General features: G+C 32.6%; 2 protein-coding genes across 2 annotated transcripts in view; one reads left to right on the top strand and one right to left on the bottom strand.

Annotated features, from left to right (window-relative positions):
* Positions 1–3,292, bottom strand: part of LOC118196769 (muscle-specific protein 20-like) — a 64,731-nt gene extending 61,439 nt beyond the window's left edge. The window contains exon 1 of the mRNA XM_085809368.1: positions 3,131–3,292. Within this exon, the coding sequence (XP_085665494.1) occupies positions 3,131–3,181 (51 nt within the window). The 5' untranslated portion in view covers positions 3,182–3,292. The remainder of the gene's footprint in view (positions 1–3,130) is intronic.
* Positions 1–23,859, top strand: part of LOC118186380 (organic cation transporter protein-like) — a 237,290-nt gene that overhangs the window by 45,632 nt on the left and 167,799 nt on the right. The gene's annotated exons all lie outside the window — the stretch shown is intronic.

Here is a 23,859-nt window from a genome sequence, read left to right as displayed (position 1 = left end):
AATTCCTTAGTTACTTTTCTCCTACAGAAGGCTAGTTTTCGCCGTCACGGAGTTTAACGCCAAGTTAGCTGTATAAGTAATAACAATTTATTAATAAAACACCTATTAGTAAATAGTTAGCTTACAGTTACACAGTTAAAAATAATCAAAAATAAATGTTTCTGTGATTTGCAGAAAAGCTAAGAACTATATGCAATGTAATAGATGTCAGTCATTGTGCAAAAAGTAGACGAACGTATGATTCCCTAACTCTCAAGACCTAAAAGATAATTTTACAATCTCTCAATGGAAAGGGATGTTCATTTACTAACAGTGACGAACACTGCGGTTAAAAGCTCAAGTAATTAGACTTCAAGACTATTTATATAGTCCAAAATCAAGCGACAGTTATAAACTTGCTAATTTTTGTAACCAATCCTTAATCACTCTGCTTGTGCTGTACCTGTATCCTTTCTTCTTCATTCACCAATAAACTTACTTCTCGAGATAGTTAAACTCAAAATAAGTATTTGGGAGCTTAAATTTCCGGGTTAGAAACACAGCTACAATGTAATTTAATTCCAAGCGTATTGTGCATCCAATTCAACACCAGCGATTAGGTAATTATGGTGCTCCATTTCATAACGCGATACATATCTTAAAAATTATTTTTCTGTATAAAGAGCCCTTGTATATTAAAGACAATGAATTTCATAACTAACGTTTTGATCTTAATAACTGAACTTTTCAACTTTATACAGCTGTCAGATATCGTAAAGTCCATCAGCAACAGATAGGTTTGTTTCAGAAGTACCTAACAGCGATGAAAAAAACAGCAGACCATAATTATAGTAAAATAAAACACAGATGTTTGGTGAGAATTCTATCTCATGTTTTAAACAGTATTTTGTTACTGATATTTAACACTGAAAAATAACATGTGAGCTGTGAGTGATAATATATCAAGTCATTCGAGAGATCTCGAGCTACTTTCAGTGTCCTTGAAAACACTTTTCCGCTTAGAGATATGAAAAACTTAATTAAAAAGAATTCATGTGGGGATGGTTTAAAAATAACTCGCAAATTCATTCTTGGTATCTACTGGCTGTATACAGCTGTTGCTTCGTAACACTCTGTCTTTAGATTTCCTCCTGGTGGCATAAAAATTAACCCTTTGGGTGCATTCCAGATGTAGCTTGATGTATAGCTCAAGAATTTCAAAAAGAAACATTCCCAAACAGTAGCATAATCTTGCGAAATTCCGATATACTAAGTGTTTGTATATTATAAGAATTAAGTATTATTAGCTTCATCATTAACCTACTATGAAATCAAAAACAATTATGGTTAAAACAGGGGTTATCTGTGAAAGTTATATTTTTGGCTTTACAAACGCTGTTAACATTTTCGCAAATGAGTGAATATCCTGAAAATTCACGTAATTATCATCAAAAAGCTTATTTGCAGTATAAACCAAATATTGAAATGAGGGTAAATTATGTATAACAAACATATTTTAGTTACTTTAGGAAAATTAAAATTTTAGGAATCTTCCATAAGCTTGTTACTGGTCCACATTTTCATTTTAATAACAAGTCAGAAGATGGATTAAGGCCTATTTAAATACAACACACGAATAGACGGAGAGCCCCACCAACCAAGATTCGCATTTTAAACTGACCTGTTAGTGTTGGCTCTGGTTCGAAAAGTTTAACTCTGTTTAACTTACTTGTAAAACATAATAACAAAAAGCATTAAATAAGCAAAGTAATCTTCAAAACTAGATATTGGCATTGAAGTCTATAACCAAAGGATGAATTTGTTTAATGTTACTGCACATCATCTTTATAAATTAAAACAACTAATGCATCGAAAATTATCATCCATTAAGTAAAGCCAGTAATTGATGCTGTCGAATTTCTAACTACAGAAACAACCGTGAGATTAATTCACTAAAATATTCTAAACATTAAATCGGAATTACAAATGTAATCCAAAACCAGTCTTAAATAATTAGTTCATTTCATTTATATACTATGTTGATAAAACCTTAAAAGTAAACCTTAAAAGTAGAGTAAAACTTTTAAAAAAGAGGAAAGAAAACGGGGGAAAAGGAACTTGATTTGAAACCTGTATTTACTAGTCGTACGTGCACAGAACAGCGGGTAAGATCTTCAATTTGAAATGCAGGTTATGTTATGTTTGAAAAAGTCATATTTTCAAAGGAGTTAATAAATGTTTACAATAACCTTTAAATTTAAAAAGAGAAAAGGGAGAGATTTCTGTTTTGTACATAATTTAAACAATAAGTTTAAAACATTAAGCTAAAATCTGTGGTTCATAAATCTAGATCGCACCAGGCTGTTTTATATAGCTAATCACAAGCAGACAGCTGATCTAATGACAGTGAACACAAATCAAGTATTACTGATATATCATACGCATATTTTGTCTTATTCTTTACTTTTAATACCGTTCTGTCATAATCCCGGAATTTGCAGAACCTTTGCATAAAAAAAAATCAGAATTATGATGTCCTTAAATTGCAATGTATTACGTCCATAAATCTTCCTTTTTTCCGTCCACGCTGCCTTCTTCGAACTGTTAGCATGTATAAATAATATTATTCTGTTAATATAATATAAAGCATAGTAGGTAACATCTGAAACGAAATGGTATAGGATGAATCTTTTAGAAGCATTGGATGAGACATTTTCTTCTGAAATGTTCAAGAGGTAAGGAAATGAAATGTTCAAATGGAATTTTTCATCTTTTAGTGGTTTTAGGCCTAGAGTAATAAATGTCATTCTTAAGTTATCTCGTAACTTGAGGGTAATCAAATGACAAAAATCGTGACTTGAATGATTCTGATTCTAATGATAATTTTTTGATCAAAGAGTGTTGTTTCTTAGCGGACTGCAAGTTTATTCACTGCCGAAACTGCTGTCTGCTGTAGTGTATCCAATGAAATACATTTTACAAGATTTCCGCAGAAAAGTAAGTCACTATTTCGTAACTAGCTAAAGCTACTAAAGAAAACAGAACATTAATTACAGCAAAAGCTTGTAAATTCGAAATGTAATAAAAGTAATAAATAATTCCCCTAAAATAAAATCATTTTAGAGGAATTATTTTATTTTAGAGACCTTACCTTATTTGCAATTTGAGCACTCAGTCCATAGGAAGGTCCTCTGTAAGCCATACTGTTTTTGAAAGGTGTGATAGAGTCGATAAAGCTGAGATCTTTCGCTCTGGTCTGCAGATACTCACTAGGGTGGAAGTGGCGCCCAAAATATCACTGCACCACCCACGACTCGACTTGAATCTTATGAAGACTTCGTGGGGCAAAAATGAGTGCATGACGTCATTTGAAGTAAAACGCCCGCCTTTGAAACTCCTCTTTTGGGAGCACTTTGCCAAGCATTCGAACAGCGAGAGAAAGATTTCTTTGTTCCATTCGCAATGGAAGATTAGTTTTTTTTTCTTTTGATAAGCAGATAGAAAGTGATGTCTATCAGAAATACTAAAGATTGGTAAAAAGGGAAGTGGAAGCAATAATCAACATGTAAACACAAATTCATATATTCCCTATTAAGTCACCCTTCAACAAGTGTCTTGTAGGGTTCAATAGTATTTTGTTTTATAAACTTTTACGTATTTTAATTTAATATTTTTATCTCCTAGAATGAAGCATAAATAAGAATCACACGTGGAGAAAATGTGACACTTGAATTGAACCCATAACAAAATATTCAAGGTCACCTGTCTGGAGCTCTGAGCTCAGTCACCGTGAGCTAGTTGCGAAGATTTGCAGAATGACCAGACTTTTTTAGGCCTAAAGAATTATATATAAGTAAATATTTTTCCTTTTAACGTAACAAAATCATCAATAATTTTATTTTTCACAAAGATATTTTATTACTTAAATTGCGTTCGGTAGGCTAGAAAAACACTGTTTGACAATTAGCCTTGTCGGAAAGAAGACAGTTGTTTTTTTAAACTTTGAGTTTTACAAAGTTTATTCAATTGTGGCTTGAGTAAACAGTAACATTAAAATTATTCCTGAAAAATCTTCCAAATTCGGATCGAAAAAGAAAGTTGCTGTGACGTAAATTACATTGAATTACAATTAAAAAGTTAAATTTGCAGCTGGTTTAATGGCTGAAATTAAAAAAATATAGCGAAATTTTAAAACTAAGCATTCTTGATGAAATGTTTACAACATTTATGAAAAGCCAAACTGAAGCGGAAGAAATTCTATCCGTCTATTTCTGCATCCGAGGAAAGATTAATGCTGAATTATTTGATAATGACAAAGCGAATAAAATTTATGCCAGTGAAGAAGGATGTCCTTGAGATGGACATTTCTAGGGAAAGTGGCTGGCATTTATTTTATTTATGTGCAAAATTAACCATGAAACAGCTAGCCTGCTCAACAGTCCGGAATATAACATAAGATGTTTCACTGCTTTATCTAGATAGAGTCTTAAGAGAATAATTCGCAAGTGCATACATGCTAATTCTAACTACATATTATCATTTTAAAATGAGGAAAATTCAAATCTTATATTATCTTGGGTTTTCTAGAACTAAAGGTGATAAGGCGCTGTATCCCTATCTTGTTAGTTCATATTAAAAAGCTGCTTATTGAATTATCAATTAAGTTCTTCTGCATCCATTTGAATTTCGTTTGAAGTTTTTCTAGAGCTACATTGTAAATTCTTCTAACAGTGGAGCAGCTATGGCTTTTGATGTAGTAAATCTGCAGCACTTTCCAATAATAAACTGAAGAAAGTAGATTTTCTGTCTCGAAACGAAGAAAAGTAGGCAAAAGTTTTCAGTTACACTAAATTTTAGGAAGTTTTTAGTCTGCTATCGAAAGACCAGTTGCTTGTATGTTATGTGATTTCAAACTGTAAAAAGTAAAGCAAACAAAAAGCATAATTACTTCAATATTTTTTTATTATAATAGAGAAAGTAGCTGCAAATCTTCAAAATATCCCCTAGAAATGCTGTCCAAAGGCATCATCATCATAATTACTTCAATATTTTTTATTATAATAGAGAAAGTAGCTGCAAATCTTCAAAATATCCCTAGAAATGCTGGTTAAAGGCATCAGCATCAGTTGCAATTAACATTTGAACTATATAATAGAGAAAATAGCTGCAAATCTTCAAAATATCCCTAGAAATGCTGTTTAAAGGCATCAGCATCAGTTGCAATTAACATTTGAACTATAGAAAAAAAAAAAAACTTTCTTGATGTTGACATGGATAACCGCATTGCGAAGCTACGGTAACGCAATTTTCAATGTCCTGCGCCTTTCCTTTAAAAACTCCAATGGAAGAAATTCATCGGAGTCAGAATTTAGAGAACAGGATCTAAGTAAACGTAAATCTTGTTTTTAAAGATTTAAGATAATAAGATAAGATAAGATCAAAGATTTAAGGGGTATCTCATCTTTATTTGTAGTAATGTGAAAATAAACAACGGTATTTCTAAGAATGACTTATTAATATTAATTAGGATGTTCTTAATTCGCCGGGAGTATTTTTGACATAATGTTGGTCAATCCGTCGATAGAATTCATGTACAACCAACTGTAAAACTATACATAAAAAATGCTGGCTGTAGTTGTTTAAAATACATATAAGTGGGAGAAATAATTCAACAAATTTATGGCTTATTATTTTTCTTCATTGTAATTTATTTTCTTCTAAAATTAATTTCTTATTTTTTTGTATGAGCTTTAACGCCCTTATAATTTATGTGCTTGAGGCAAGGCCACACTTGCCACTACCCCAGCCCTAGTTGCAAGCACTCACATCGAAAGATTCAGTCGGCCGGCATTGTTTCTAAGTTGCAGATTTAGCAAAATTCATTAAGTTTCTTTAACAGCAAGTTGTGCTAACGAAGTTTCCATTTGTTAATTATCTAATTTGTTTTCTGCTTAATTTTTTTAAGCTGCGACCTATCTGCTTAACATAAACTCTCGCATATCAGGTCGTTAGATAAATGTACTTAGCAAAGCAATATTAGCTAGTAAACTAAAGCACCGAGTAACAAAAGGAAAGAAATTCTTCACTTTCTATTTATTACCAGCGAAACTACTTATGAATTTCTTCAGTTTTCGCAAATGCAGAATTCTCTTGTCATATTAAAAATGAAGTTTGCAGTTCATATTTCTAAAACTAACCTTAACGTACTTCAAATTAAATTTTCTATTACTTGATTAAAGGAATATTAAAGGAGATTATTTTATTTAATGATATATGATACTTTTGTGTTACAGTATACCGATATATTTCCTTGGGAAATATTTAAGAGAAGGAAAAATTAGTTTTCTAAACAGGAATAAAGTAGATCACTCGTAATACGTAATTAACTGAGATTAAAATCAGACATAGCTTACACGTATTTCATGTTTAAAATTTATTAATTAAAATTATTTTAAGTTAATTGTTTAGTTATTATTTGTTTCCCAACCCCATTCCTCCGAAGTTCACAATAGCTATGTAACTAATCTTCAGTTTTTCTTAAATGGATTTTTTAATGGCATTTCCTAGTATAAGTATTCTCGATTAAAAAGGTGCAATTGCACATACATCAGTTTTTTTTAAATTTCTTTCATCTTAAGGAATCATGTAATTTGCTATTTAAGTACTCGAATTTCGAATGAAAATGCATTTTGGTAATATGTGGCTTCATTCAATTGTTGGAAAGAGATATGTTTCCTAAGAAGAGGCGCTTCTCGATAAAGATTATTTCGTGGATTTTTTTCATGAGGCTTTTTAAAGATTTCGTGAAAAACATGAAAAAAATATTTCATAGAATTTCTTGAAAAATAGCAAATAGAATGGTAATATACCTCATGTTTTGGCAAGAGAATAAGACAAATTTTCAGATTATAAATTCTTGTCTTAAATTAAGATTCAAGAGAATGAGCAAAAAATAAGGTTTCGTAAGCTCAGGAACATTTTAATAATTATTTTCCTAAGAAATGGCATTTTTCAGCATTTACACCTTAATAGATAAGGTTTCTTATATTAACCATTTACTCATCTGTAGAGACATTGGGTTATTTCGAAGAAGGAGAGATGAAAATTGAGCAATGCCCTCGCCGGGACTCGAACCACAGACCTCTTGAATACGCGCCGAGTGTGCTGACCGCTACACCACGAAGGCATGCTAAGAAGGCACGAGAAATACCTTGTACATCCTTCTATCGAATTTGAAATTTGACAAACTCTTATTTTGAAAACAATATTTCTATGTAAACTCACGGCTTGACTTTCAAACAAAGACAATTCAAAGCCATTTGTCGATATAACACACCTTTTGGGTGAAGAATGCTGGGAAAAATTCTATGGAGTAGATACCTTCAATTATTATGTAGCCCGCTAAGAAATTTTTATCTTAGGTTACTGCATGAATAAAAAAAGAGCAGTAAGAGAGAAAAATTAATTGCTTTAATATGAGAAGAAATCACATTTTCTTTCCTTTATAAAACAAAGAAAAAAATACCGTCAAAAATTCTCGCAAACTGCTTGCAAGTCATCTACGAATTCCTTACATGCGTGCACTACAGTTTGAAAAATACTGCTCTAGAGCTTGTATTGTACAAACTTTTATGAAACAAATAAATGTGATTTTCTAGCTTGTATTTTCTTCTTTTACAGTTTACAACAAACATTATACTAGAACTTGTAAAGCAACAATGTTTTCTGTGTGCAAGAAATGAATTAAATATTACATGAATATTTTCCGAATGCTGTAAAATTTGCATTCGCCTTCGCGGCTGCGCAATGCTAACCAGGATAATTTCAACGCTGTATAGTCCCGCGATAGAAGCCAAGCATATATTCTCTCGATGTTTCTACCGGGGGGATGTGCGATCAATTGCACAGAATCCTGACATGTAAAACAGCTGTAAAAGACTGTATAATGAGAACAGGAATCTAGCGGAGGATTCCAGACAACATTTATATGAAGTATAGTATGGACAGTTCCATACTATCCTGCCGATGTACCAGTTTCAAGTGTTAATCACCTGTTATCCATCTTTCATCTTCTTCACGTTAGGTTTTTTTTTCCTCACATCTGATAGGTTGACATATCCTGTTCATCGGTTTTGTTAAGCTCAAGGGAAGCACCCATTGAATTTTGCATTTAACTTACAGCAAGTATGCTCCTTTGGTAGGCAACCAAGTTTTACACTATGTTTTACTCTCAACATCACCCCAAATTAACATTCAACATGAAGAGGCGAGAAAGAAAAATGTACGAAACATGAATAATTAGTAGTTTACTTTAAAATAAAACAAAGACTTGTCTCACATTTTGGTATATCGCCATAACGTAGGATTTTTTAAATTTTTAATATGACCAGAACATAGATGATACTGTGTATTTAATTATGGCAAAGCACACTACGGCTATCTGCCTAAGGGAAGGGATGCCTTCGTGGAGGACTTTCTAAGGGGAACTGGCTCGTATACACGTTACACATGGGGAAAACCACGAAAACGCCCATGCAGCCAGCCCGTTTGCGGGATTCGAACCTCGGACCGAACTACCAGTGTTCAGCGACTTTACTGCTCGGCCGCTGGTGGGCCTATAGATGATACTAAAAATGTGAAGTGACGTGAAAATATAAGCATCGAAATACTTATATATTGAGACAGAGAAGCTAGCTATGCTAGTAAGAAGTGAAAGTTTAAAGAAAGTAGTCATTCATAATGCCGCCCAACCTGGATAGTAGTTATAGTGACTACCGTACCTAAGGGCTCGGGTTCGAATCCCGCAGAAGGCATGGGTGTTTGTTTTTGTTGCTAATGCTCACTTGATTGAATTATAATGGATGTTTGTAAATGTGCGGTATGGGGGCGCTCTAAATATGCGACGAGCCGAAAGTCCTCTCGAGAGGTTGGTTGTAGGAAAGAGGGTTGGAAGACCCTCGGGTCTGTTCCCCCCCCCCGGGTTGCTCTCTCTCAAAATTGAGGGAGTAACTAAGCTGAGTTGGGCTGGCTGTCACCTATATGGTGCTCAAGGCTCTTGTCAACGTCAGGAGCATTCGACTCCTTCCCACGATAAATATCATGGGCTTGCGCTAACCTTTGTCAGACAAGTGAGATTGGTAACAACAGCAACAACAGTCTTTCATAATGCGCTGTCAAGGAATATAGTTATAGAAAGTTTCTAGAGGAAAATCAGTTGATCTTATACCCCTTTTAAATCTTAGCGGTTTTTGCTAAAATTTAGTCCAAATATAATCTCCTAAACCGAAGAATTTTTTTAACAGAGACCGAGGTTAGGTTTTTTGAATATGGCAAAGCACACAAGGGCTACCTGCTGAAGAGAGGAGGTCTGCCTTTGGGAAGGCTCGTAGTTACGTTGCACACGGGGAAAAATCATGAAAACCAACCATGCAGCCAGTCCGTTCGACTGGACTCAAACCCATGTCGAATTACCAGTAGTCAGCTGTTTTGTTTTAATCACTCGGCCGCTAGCGGAGCAATCGAGAATGAGAAAAGGGAAATATATATAACTCTGGGAACGAAGAAAGATTTGTCGTAATAAGCAACTGATTATTTGCTTCTATAATTTATAGGTACAATCTGAATGAATTCGGGGTAATTTTAGGTAATTTATTTTGGTAATTTATTTAGGTAATTTATAGGTATCTGAAATAATGTTAAATAAATTCAAATAAGTAAATACTTATATTCATAATTTGTTACAAAAGACTCCATTGAACTAAAAGCTAATTGTGACTGCTAAATTTCACTCGAAGAGTTTTGATAATAGTAAGTTGAGTAACTTCGTTTCCCATTTTTTTTTAAATTCAAGATTGTTTAGTCTAGTTGGAAGGATACAAGTTTAAAAACAGTTATATAGAAATACTATCAGTCCATTTACTTTTGCTCTAATTGTATCTAAATAACAAATTTTTTAAGATTTCGAGAAATAAAACTCAGTAAAACTGACAGAAGAATATAAATTTCAAAAGCATAAAATGTTCCTCGAAAAACGTACACAATAAACAGTAAAAAAAAGTAAGAGAAAACTGTTTCTGTCAGGTGCATAAAATATTGATTTATAATACCATTTGCATTTCTTCAGATCCGTACGCTGTAAGCGTAATGATGAACGTTTAAAAAAATCAGCATAGAAGAAATTATCAATCAAAATAAATGGTTTCAAAATAGAAAATAATGCGAAATTTGCAATTGTAAATTTTATCAGTATTAAATTAACTATCAATTCATTTTGAAGCAAAAATGCTTTTCACAAAGAGAGAAGAGTAGCAATAAATTTTATAAGGAAAGCAAACGAAAAAATCTAGTGTAAAAAAGAAGAACCTAGTGTAGTGTCATCTGTCCACCAAGACACCAGTGACAAGTGAAAAAACTAAGATACTAGAATTCTGAAAGCGTTGGGAATGATTGGATTGTAATTAATGTTATAAATAAAAGAAAGCAGGCTTTTGTTATTAAGTAAGTATACTTCAAGTAACAGTAGGTGTTTTTTTGAAGCAGGAGAGGTGAAAACATGTGCACTGCCCTCGCCGGAACTCGAACCCTTGGACCTCTCGAATACGGCTGGAGTATGCTTCCAGTTACACCCCGAAGGCATGAGGAAAGGAGGGCAAAAATGCCTCATATACTTCTTCTTTTAAAGGGCGACTAGGGATGAGGGATCCAGTCGCCAAATCTTGATGGTGACGAATTATCGTCTCGGGCGCCAATGTAGAGTCATTAGATTTTCTTTGAAGCAAAAGAGGTGAAAATTATGCAGTGCCCTCGCCGGAACTCGAACCCTTGATTTTTTGAATATGCGGCGAGTATGCTTCCAATTACACAACGAAAGCATGTGGAAAGGAGGGAGAAAATATCTTATAAGTTCACCAACTTTGTGGATGAAACTTGGTGGATAGTTTATGGATAAAACCAAAGTAAAAATTTGATTAGTGACTAACGAAAATTTGTGACTATCGAAAATTTGTTTTAAAACATAGGATTCGTATTCTTTGATGCCAAATTTTTTTACCATATATTTTCCAGTTAGATCCAGCATCTTGAAGAAAGGGTAAGCATGAATTGATTTTCCTTAGAAAGACTTCTATGTATCAGGCTAACTTGTGTGTTGTTTGTCGCAATCAGTAACGTAGTCTAACAATGGATTAAAACGACAGCATTTTTTTAGTTATGAAACTAATAAATATATTAAAATAACCAACTTTTACATCCTAGCGTTTGTTTAGAAATCGAATTCCATGAAATAAACAATTTATTACCGTAATTGTTTTTAAATTTTGGACACAAAAATTGCTGAAATGCAAGAGAACGGAAATACAAACACTACGTTGTGCTGTCATTATTGTGTTTAATTTTACGGAAATTATTTAGATATCTGATTATTTTTTTCCGAAAAATTAGGTATTCAATACTCTTGATGACAATAGCCATTGATATTGAACAGACAGCATCATCTTCATAGATAGTGTTATTAACAATGAAACCACTTTCTGAGGATATGCACCATTTTTCACTATGTTTCTGTTGAAATTTGTACAATATTTAGGCCTGAAACGGAAAATATATAGAATATCAGAATTATATATGTCAAATTAAATAATCTTAACGGTATTCCCCAAACCATTCGAAATATAGAAACACTTTTACAATATTTTTGGAAAAACTGTGATGATAACCTTGAAAAAGAGAAGCTCAATTAAAGAACTGACTCATTAGCTTACACTAGTGTTTCTCAACATTTTTATCCTCGAAAACTCTTTTGAGTAGCACTGATATCGTAAGAAATTCCTGAACAAATATGACTATAAATGGAAATACATTTATATATGATTAACATTTTCGTCAATTGACGGCGGAATCTTTAGTGATTTCTCACGGAAGAACTAGGGTTCCGCTGAGCCCCGGTTGGGAAATACTGATTTGTACTGATATCTAAATGGTTTTCGAGTTTTTTTAAATTAAAAATTAACTTCAGAAATAATATTTTCTCTTCCATATTGTACCATATGAAGTCTAAATACCTTTAAAATGCTTCAACTGACTTTTATTCTGAAGCGACTTCCACTGTCGGCTGTTGAACGGCTGGCTGAATAGGGCTTTCGTAGGTTTAGCGTAATGTAAATAGGAACCAAATTTTCAAATAAACTCCTCACGGAGACATTCCTAACCTTAGACTGTCGATTCTTTTTTATTTTACTGTAATTAAATACGCTCAGTTCAATTAAATTCATTCAAAAACGTTTGTTAAGTATGTTAAGAGTTACTTGATTACTCGCATGTTTTCTGGCAGGTACGTCCTAGTAATATGTCGATTAAACAAGAAAAACTATTTTATATAATTTTAAAACTGATGCTTAATACATATTAAGTCTTTTAAAATAAACTTCAACTAGTATGATGGGTGTTTTATATTTTCTCTGTCATTTCGTTGACGTAGAAATTATTGTTCTCATATTATTTAGCCTTTCAGAAAAGTGAATGCGTAAAAATAAGTATAACGTAAACTTAAAACATCCATTTAAACGTAATTGCGTATGTTTAAACGGATATTTTAAAAGAGGCATTAAAACTGAACATACGATTTTATTCTAATACAGTATAATGATATTAATTCGAAATACCATACGGTCCTTCCATCCGAGGAATATAAATGCCTGCTTAGCTTAATACTAATTATTAATAATCCTAAAATAATGTCGTAATTTGTGCAATTTATTGAGCTCATCTAAAATTAAGAATTTCCACTTGAGTAAGCAACAGCCGCCGTCACGCTACCGAAAGAAAAGTTTTGAAGAGTAGTTTTTGTTCCTTATTCATACACGAGAGTAGGCTGTATTTTTTATTTCATGGTAGTTAACTCGGTGTTCCTTCTAATATTTTTCTGATGATATTTCGTTTGCTGGAAATCTTAATCTTTTTTTGCTGAATTTAATTTATTGAAGTGGTAATAACGCGTAGTGATTTTAATGAAAGATGATGTTAGCAGATATCTTATTTGATTGCAATCATTTAATTTGACAGTGAAAGAAGCCATGTCTCGCAAACTACGTTATTAGCAAATCAGATCTAAATTATCACGCATAGTTGTTTACGTGAAGACAAATACTAGAAGGAAATGAAATTCGTAAGGGGATTGGATATCATCCTCCCTTTTTGTGTGTTTGTATGGTTTGTTTTAGTGAAAGACATTAAACAGAATAATGGTATACTAAAAATTTTAAAAAGAAAATTGCTGAAAAAACAATAAAAGCATCTGTAAACCTAGAAAGTTAATTTAAGCTTACGAATACGTAAACTTAAAAAGTTAATTTAAACTGTTGTATGCACTTTGGCAAAAATATGTTATTAAGAATAATGGATAAAAGGGTTATCGACATTATGCATGAAAGATTTGGACCTTCTGATGCACTGTTTATTCAGGACAAAATTTTATTTCTTGAATAAGTAAAGTTACTAAACATTTGTTTAAATGGTAATGATAATGCACATTATACGTTAGTATTTATGAAAATTTTTATGTGTAATAAATTAGTATAGTCAAACAAAAATTCTGCTTTGTATTATGGATCTCATTTTTGCTATTTAAAACATCTTTGTGTCAGATAACAAAAAATGACCGTAAATGCTTATGCAACAAATTTATTTTAAACCGTTTTTGAAATTATATAATAAGCTTAAACAGAATTATGCCGGATAAAATGCTTGAATTCCATTTAACTCTGTTGCATATAAAAGCCGATAAACTAACTCAACGTCTGGATATGCAAATATAACTCCTTGCCAATGTATCCCAAATCGAGGTAATATAAATCCCAAAATAAAATTAATTGTATCTGACAAAATGTATTCTGTTACGGTTCGTTTAGTTGTTACTCTCAATAGGTCCATGTGTCGGTTTAGTAATAATGGAATATGACTAAAACTTTGAAAGTGATCTAATTCCATTAAATCATACTATTTTATTAAGTACTTTTATTGAGAAATTAATATATGTTCATATGTTCCCGATCTGTAAAGAAGTGAAAAATGCAGAAGACAGAAACCTGAAATAGCTAACCGTTCACAAAAATTAAATTAGTGTGTGTGGGGAATTCTCTCAGCTTAATGTTACTAACGAAACAAACGTTACACAAAAAGCCAAGAACAGTGCAGTATCAAAAATGAATGAAAGACATCAGGATATTTTGAATATTGCCATAAATCATCCATTTTCATAACTTTTCATGCCTTTATGAAAATAGTTCCAATACTTCTTTGCGCTTTGTGAAAATACATTCCAAACTATAGCATCGCAAACTATTGTTTGATCTGTCCAAGCACACGCAATATTGTATTAAACGTAACAATCTGAGTGGTTACTCTGATGCAGATTCTTAAAAAAAAGTCAAGGTTTCGAATACGAGAATTATTCAGCTAGTGTAGTGTACTAAATTTCTATATTACGACAAGCTTCAGTACGAGGAAATCTGTGAAATTTCATGCAGCTCATTTTTAACAGGAACTGGAAACGGAATGAAATTACTGCTATCTTCAACGACTGGCCGCTAATGAAATCAGATAACAACCCTTAGGGATATCTGTATGCAAGATGTATTAAAAATATATCGCTGTCTACAAACAGATATGAAACTGATAGGCATCTGTGTAAATAAAATATTATTGCAAATATGAGGCAAAGTGATAAATATATACTGAAAACTAACGTGGCGCATGAAAACGCTTTCAGACGCAAGCCGTTATCCTTCATCGGTTAAGTTCTTTATCAGAAAATTATTTCTTAAACAGTTAACTGTTCAAGTATGATAAAAATTTGTCACATGAATGAGAAAGGGGAAATTATTGCTGAATGTCAGATAAATATATATATTTTTAAATGTTATGTACACATCCTTGCCCACCAAGAAAGCAAGCTTCATATTAATCGCAGGTAGCAGTGAAAGCAGTAATATCATAACAACAATTTCTCATATTCTCTTTTGCGACAAGCTATACGAATAGAATACAACGTAAATCAAATTTAAGCGAAATAAGTGCAATTTTGCATTCAACCGGCAGTTTCTTTCTACATTGCCCAGTAAATTAATATTTCATTGCCATTTCCATTGTAAAATTTAGACTTCGACTGGAACAAGGGTTCTGATGACTTACTTGGTGGATTTGCGCGAATGTGTTTCTCCGTGGACGCTAGTAGCCAGCTTTTGATATACTCTGCTTTAAGCTTCTAAGCTATAGTTTTGGTCTCACGTATGTCACCCATTAGTGAGCCTGATCTCACGATGTTTCCTTCACAATTCCTTGTTTGAGGGAGTCATATTCCAGCAAACTGCAGCGTTGATATTTCTGCATTTGCAGTGTTGTTTTTCCAGATTTTGCTTCTTTAGATGCGCACCTTTGTAAAATCTGGACATAAAGTATGACTCAGACCAAGAGTCCCTCTTCCGAACATACACATTCTGCACTTGTGCACCGAAAAATAAGTAGGCATATAATACATAATTGCAAAGCAAGCAAAGTCTACAGTTTAGGAAGATATCCTTGCACGGAAGACTGCATAAAGAGAATTGATTCATATTTACATAATGGTGTAAAAAGGCACGAAAATGCTTATTCCTCCACATCTTGAATTCGAAAATCAAACCTAGTGTAAACTACTAGAGTTCAAGTTTCTTATTTTTATGGGGTTGCTTATAAGCTCTCGAATGCGACGAAATTTAAAATTCCGAAGCAAATCAAAAACAGTAAAGAAAATAAGTGCTTTTCCCACGATGCACCGCAGAAGGCAAGGATGAACAGAAGGCAATTATACATGCAAGGACGGGGAAGTTCCTTCCCAAGGAAAGACAGATAACAGAGTCTCCTACCCTTCTTCTCTTACTACCTATCTTTTGAGAGAACTTCCGGCTCACGCCATGCCTTACGAATACTATACACTTTCAAACATTCACGATTTCTCCGGGATTTGAATCCAAGCCCAGCGATAATGCAGCCAGCAGCGCTAACTATTATACTGATTAGGGTAGCCAATTCAGCTAAACATTCAAAGTAATTGAAAAAACGTAGACCCTAATGGGGCATTTTAAAGAAATGCCTTGAAGCCTTACGATGAAAATGCGGTACCATTTGGCTTAAAATTTGAGTTTTTTCCGTGAAACAAACGCATACATATTCTTTCAAGGAAATTAAAAGTCGAATTATAAAATTCATCTTGAGCATTAAATTGTACAATCTTACTGTATTTTTCTGGGATCTATGTAATAATTCAGTTAATTGTTTACTATTATACTTATTATGCCTATAGCCATTAGATCTGCTATACATATATTATGTTCTACTGCTCTATAATTTAGTCATATCTAAGCTAACAACACTTTGTGTTCATTACTCTTTAAAAGCGAAAAATATATAGTCTATACAGATATATGATGCTAAGGACTAAAGTTTCCGAATCTGATACTGTGTACAGTTTTGTTATAAAAAGTTTTTTCGGCATGTGAAACAAGATGAAACAGAAATGAAGTTGTTTTCGTTGGCAGCTGTTGATAATTTAAAATAGCAACTCGTCAAAAGGACTCTCTGAGAGTTTTTCGTCTGATTTTTCTCCATTATGAAAGATGTTCCGAGCCTGTGACTAATTTCTGTCTTTCTGTGTGCAATTGCCAACTTTTGAAAATAATTCGTATGCCTGAAAGACACTAAGAGACTTTGGCCAGGAGAATCTTGCTCTTTTTTACCGCAGCATCGAAGGAAAGAGCAAGATATGCAAAGAAAACAGCTTGGTACTTCTACGAGAGCACTTGTTAGTTTTTCCCCCAAATCGAAGAGAACGTGTTATTATTTTTTATTTTTATTTTTATATCGTAAAACAAGAAGTCTTTCATAATTCAAGAACTCCTATCCTATTCTATGCTCTTACACAAGCATGATGTTTGAACCCCTGTACTATTTTGTTATTTTTTATCTGAATAAAGATATGAACTGTGTTTGATAAGTATAAAGAACAAGATAAGATGCTTTAACAGGAAATCCTTGATTAGTTTCAATTTCTGTGTTATGAATGAAAATTTTATTATATTCCGCTAGGCACTTGCTGAGTCACAGTTGAAAACTATTTATGTATGTAACAAAACTGTGAAAATAGTTTATGCATTTTACGTTTACGTTCTGTTATGAAAACCTCTTCAGCGATACAAATCAAGTAAATATTTGTGCCGATGTTAGCAGATTTCATACCAAATGCTAAGACTTCGTTTTGACGCAAGTTGGAAGCTATACAAAAACTGAACAGTTTAACTTCCTTTCCTCTCCCCCACTTTTTCATTCACCTTACTTTACTGTCGAAAGATTTTTGAAAAGTCATTCAGTTTCAAGTCCTCTTTGTTAAATAAACGGGTCACAACTTTTAAGGTCATAACACTTCTCTTTTGAAAATATTGTTTTGTGCTGTATGGTAGCTAAACCAAATTAATTTACGGTTAAAATTAAGGCGAGCAAATTCGAAATTGACTCCTTTTCTCTTTTTTATTAGATTATGATATAATAAATAAAATTCTGAACAAGTCAAAATTCGAAAATTTAAATACCTGCTTTTTGGTAAGTACCGAATTAATAACCCACAGACTTTTAGGAGGAAAGAAATCCGGCAGAGAGAAAATTTAAAAAGGGCAGTCCAGTATTCTGGCCAGTCGAAAGGAGACGGAAATTTTATTCCAGCTATTGTAAACAAAAAAGCAAAATGCAATCACTAGCTAAGTCGTTTAAGACTAGGAAGGAAACAGGTTAAAAATTGGGGGGGGGGAGGGATTTAACGTAAAATCAAATATTTTTATAGTGGTCTTTATAGGAAATCGAATTCATTAGCTTAAGATGCCCTTTAGAATAATTTTGGAAGAACAGAGTTTGAAAGCAGGACTGAGATGTCACTAATTGTGTGTGATGATTGATTTTAAAAGTTTTCTTAACCGAAAAATAGACAATCGCAAAGCATTGGTCACTTTTTATAGAGGTCAATATCTAGCAGTTTTCTTTGAATATTAACTCTAATAACTCTCAGAACATTTACAAGTGCGAGGTCAGATGTGAGTTGCCTTCCAGTTGCATGATGAATGACTAACAGAAACAGATAGCCCTCTTCGTATATGGTGGTTGCCTTGGATGAAATTCTATAAAACTAACCTTTCTAGCGAATAAAAATTGTCTTTGTATTTTTGGGAAAATTTAAATCTGCGTCTAATCAATGAATCATATTTAGTATTAATCTAAATCGGGGAAGACCAAGTTGTTCTTCAAAAGAATTGACATTTTACGTAAACAGCAGTCATGAGCTATAATCAGATTCACTAAACGTAACTCATCAAAATTTCCTAGATCGACAGCAGTTACGTAACGATGAAGTATAAACGCCATGAAATCGTATAATTAATAAAATTTTGCTCCTGCTACCGAGATACAAGGCGTACGTTGATCGATGAAGCGTGTTACAGGAATTGACTACTTATCCAAATTTAGATTAAATGATTTCTTTAAGATATATTTAATAATATTTATAAATATTTACTAATCCATTACCGTTTTCTGAATCAGAATTTATATACAAATCCTGTTATGCGTTCGTACATTATTCTCTCGCATCCCCCATTATTTGCATAATAATAATCCTTTAGAGTAACAAGTACATGTTTTGATTTCTGCAATTTCAAATCAGAGTTCGTATTGATATTCAGAGAGTATTTAATGGATAGCTGTTTTCTGTTTGTTTGCTTTTTCGAAGTTGTTTTGTAATTTCAAATGTCAGCGACGTAATAATAAGAAATTTTTAACTTAATGTAGTGGCATGGCTTTAAAATGAAAATGAGCTTTAAGGTTCTTATTTTAATCTCATCACTATGATGAGTTTAAAATAACAAATTTAAAATAATAAATTTAAATCAATACATTTAAAACTAATCATCACGGTTAGTTTAAAATAATAAAAATGGTAATTTTAAGCTAATTAATTAAATTCATTATTTTAAGCTAATAATTAAAATGAGAGATATGATTTTTGATCTTTACTTTAACTTAACTAATAAAACTATTTGAGTATTTCTCACCAGAATACAAATTAATTCATAGTGTATTTAAGCTGAGGCTTTGGGATCTAGAAAGAGAGAGACTGTGTTTTTGGCATTCGTGGTGCGTGGTTAAATTTATGTCAGCTATAGCAAAATGGAATTATTTCGGCTTCCATTCCATAGCAGTCAATAATTTAAACTTACGCGCTATTAGATTATTTGAACCAGCTTGTAGTTTAGTAATTGACTGTGTAATCTTAGACTGGTTACCAACTTTAAATTGATTTGACTGTTCTTATTTAATTTGCATTCCCACAAGCAGTTGTTATTTGTAGCACGAGACGTGCTCTGTTGTCGTTTAAAGTTCAGTTTAATAAAAGGTTGTTTAAGACCTTTGCAAATTTTGTCATGCTATTTTAGACATAGCGATAACTAGCTACCTTTATAGTAAGATTGTAGAGACATTAGGTTATTTCGAAGCAGGAGATGGGGAAAAATGAGCAATGTCCTCGCCAGGACTCGAAACATGGAGCTCTTGAATACGCTTTGAGCGGGCTGACCACAAGACCACGAAGGTACGCTAAGAAGTCGGAAGAAATATCTTATATACTTCCTCTTTTAAAGGCCGACTGGGGTTTTAGGGAACCCAATAGCTAAATTCTGGTGGTGAAGAATCATCATTCACCACCTTTTAGTTCGGGCTCCACTGTAGAGACATTAGGTTATTTCGAAACAGGAGATGTGAAAATGAGCAATGCCCTTGCAGGGAATCGAACCACGTACCCCTCGAATACGCGTCGAGCGTGTTGATCACTACACCACGAAGGCATGCTAAGAAGGCGGGAGAAATGCCTTATAAGGTTATAGGAGTAAAGTTCCGGTATCAGATTATGTATAACCTAATAAGTTTAATGAACAGTATTAATAACAAGAATAATACGAACTGAGCCACAAGGCATCTCACGAATAAGAAAATAAAGAACAACTTTTTGTGCAAAGCGTAATAATTTGGTATGTGGGAAAAATCAGGAATTCAATACACACTTGAGATATTTGCTTCCACGATGAAAGATATCAAATGCAAGCGTAATATTTCACTAACATTTTCTAGTCTTACGGCTGCAATAATAATCTTCAATAAAAAATTGGTAACATACATTAGCTAAACTTTTAAATGATAACACAGTAAAATGTTGAATGAAATACTAATTAAAGTATGTATAAGAAAAAATAAAAAAGAAACACTAATTCATTTAAAAACTCTTATAGTATTTAGCCTTAGCATCCCCTAAAAAGCAAATTCAACGTTCAAAAATAAAATTTAGTTGGTAAGACTGAAGCTAGGGTTCAGAAATTAAGCTGATACGCAACAATTATTATACAGAAAGTTTACTGTCGATATTAAATTTTCACGTACTCTGTTAATATTTATGATAAGCATTTTTGTTGTCATTTAATGCGTTTTTAATACGTAATATTATTTAAAAATTTTTGCATGTATTCGTAATGTATGGAAGACCTTAAAGAAAATATTTAAAAGCACGTACCTTTTTATTTATGAAACAACCGTAAAAATATATAAAAATTGCAACTTCATTTCATGAGCATATTTAATTACAACTCTTAAAGCATTGTTGCAAACTCTGTAAATGTGCCAGTGGCTGCGGTTAATGCTCTTAGCATTCTTATTCAGTAGGCATTACATTCTTAGTTCTATGTTTGTTTGGACTCTTACTAACCTGAGTCACTCCGATATGCAAAAAATAACTGTAAAGCGATAACCCAACCAGCCGGGGCCAGAAAAATCGTTTAACTTCCCTATTCGTACCGTCGATAACATTTTAACTTCTCTTATCCAGCTATTATTTCTATTTCACAAGAGGTTTCAAGCGTTTGTGCAATATATACCAGAGTATTTTGCAATCTCTTTGGTGCAGCTGCTATTTCCGTATTACGTACAAGAGACAGCTTAATTCATTTGATTCAGTTACGTGCTGAATAAAAAAGAACTTTAAATTTTTTTCTTTTAGCTTGTTAGAAGTAACCTTTAATTTGACTTTTTTAACTGTTCTTTATACATTGGTTAGCCATTTCGCGAGTTATCACTGTCAAAACGTAATTCATTCTCAATGCAAACTCGCAGATTAACAAAGAATAAGCAAAATATTTATGTGGCGTCAGTTAAACAAATTTAAACTAATGAAAACTATTTACTTATTAAATTATTCTCTATTACTTGTAGGGAGCATACCATTATTTACGGAGTTTGTACCAAGGAATAGTTATGTTTAACTCCCAACAATGAATGGATAGTTTAATCACAATTTTGATTTTGGTTCTGCGAAAACGACCCATAAAATATTTCGACTTGATGAACTAGATTTCTTTCAAGCATTTCACATTCACAAGAGTCTATATTCTCTAGCTAATCACATTCGTTACAATCTAGTTCTGCCTAATTCTTTCATAATTTTAATGTGTTACCCTTTTTACGTTTTCTTACGATTTCCTTTCCCATATACAGTACATTCATTTTCGCTTTGTTACTTCGATATAAAATTGGCCACAAATTGCTTTCGATATAAAATGTTTGTCGCTTTTCCCATTTTTGCCAAAAATATTTTGCTTCAGATGAAGAAAGGCCTGTGTTTGTTATCTGATGCCATCGAAATCTATAGAGCTTTATTGAAAAATCTATTCCAAAGTAAGGTTGTTTTTTGCACTATTTTAAATATTATTCGGTATCGTTCATTTCAGTATCGTTTAAATACGCTTTTGTTCTAAAATCTTCGGTTTGAAAAAATGCTTAATAAAGCCTGAGTTCATTGGATTAAAATAACCCAGATTTGATTACAGAAACGTTTTCCCTTAATCTAGTTGAGAAAATGTTGCAACAAATAATACTTTTTAAATACTTTTTAGTTCATTAACTTCGTCAAATAAAAGTAACTTAGCAAAATAAGAAATTGTGTGGATGATTGGGAGATTTCTTGAGCACAAAACAAAAATAAGTTATTAGTTGCTTTTTGACAGGGTAATTAGTTACATTCAGAACTCGGCAGCTCTTCTAGTGTTCAAGGTCCAGGGATGAGCTTGATTATTTGAGACACTACTTAAGCAATGGTTTTCCTAAAAAGAACTTTCTAACACTCCTACAAATTCAATTTACTAAATACATTGTTTAACCTGATTTCAATATCTAATCTGATTTTCATATCTTAAAATTCATTGCTTATTATTTTCAGATTAGAATATATTTGTTTTTGTATCCCTTTATCCCTTTTAGACTGATATTTTATTCTTCTTGGTAACCTGTTAGAGTGAACTCCTAGTTCCATATTATCTAATTAAATAATAAGCAGCGTTTGTTGCTTTTTTTACTATGATTTATATGGAATTGGAATTTTAAAGCGAACTGTAAATTACTTGCGTTTGATACATGGAACATTTAGTAAAGCTTAAATTTTTCCTTTGCTTCTTCTACTTGAAATTTTTGCGACTTATCTGGGGAGCGAAAAACTTAAACATTTGAAATTAATTAAATTTGAAATATAATTATACTGTGAAATACGTTATAACAATGTGCGCATTTTTAAAAGGATATTTAGATGACATCAAAATTATCATAGAAATAGAAATATATTGATTACGCGAAATAAAATTTTAAGAGGCTTCACATTTATTTGAATAAAGCATTAGATTTGAGGCTATAAATTGTTTACGCATTTTACTTGTCGAAATTTGCTATACGAAACATCTACATTTCAAGATATCCTTTTTTATATCGCCTGTAGAAAGGGTAAAAGATTTTTCAATAATAATATTGCTCATATGAAACTTTATACTGACATGTTAGAATTTATAGATACGAAGTATTTTAAGATAAGATTTAAGTTTTTAGCAGTTTGTCAATTTTGCATAACTTAACTTTGATGTTTTCAAAATAATATTGCTTCCTATTTGGCCTTCGAGTTCCGAAGGAAATAAAAAAGTAATGAAGGGAGTGATGAGACGGAGATGATGCTAAGAATATCGCGATGATACAGGGGCGGGGGAGGAACTTAAGACTCACAAAACAGAGAGAGCCAAGAGTTCTTTAAAGATGACGCACTGTGTCAGACGTGATGCGGGTCAACCAGCTCGCCAGCTTTCTTTCAGGAAAAAAAATTCGCCTTTATCTGAAACGCATAGCACTTCTAAACAGGATTATATAAAATCTCCAGCTAAAGTAAAATTTGATGTACTTAAGTGATTTCCGTAGATAAATATATAATTGCTAGATTTCAGAGGCCACAAAGAAAAGGAAACGCACATCAAATGAATAAGTTCTGTGGAAAGAAATGCTTATTGATTTTCTGTAGCATTGCCATGGAAGTTATTTCTGTTATTGTATGTAAAATCTACTGTTACCTACAAAATTCCTAAAGCCTTTGCCAATGACAGAATCACGCTTTTTCCCTTAGCCACAACGAATTCATGGACCTGACCTGGTTCAGACGGGTAGGATTAGTCACAACAGCAGTATATATAATCTTAAACTAATCTTTTACTTTGCGTTAAAAATTAATTGATTCCCAAAATTTTTTAATCAGTTTGTTCCTACTTTATTAATTAGGAATTCATTCACATGTGCGCAGTTTTCCACTATGGGTTTAAGAGGTAGATTCAAATTGACCAATCAGGAACATAAATGAATAATTGAGGGAAGAGATAAAGAGAAGTCTACTTATAGTAGGTTATCGAAATTTCACAGAATTGAAGTGGTTTAAGGCTGAATTGGTGGGAGTGTCCG

The sequence above is a fragment of the Stegodyphus dumicola genome, chromosome X2 (assembly GCF_044657685.1).
Source record: "Stegodyphus dumicola isolate Sdum_Otavi_A_Nest chromosome X2, ASM4465768v1".
In the NCBI taxonomy this organism is placed as follows: domain Eukaryota; kingdom Metazoa; phylum Arthropoda; class Arachnida; order Araneae; family Eresidae; genus Stegodyphus; species Stegodyphus dumicola.
This window is presented reverse-complemented; position numbering and strand designations above follow the sequence as displayed.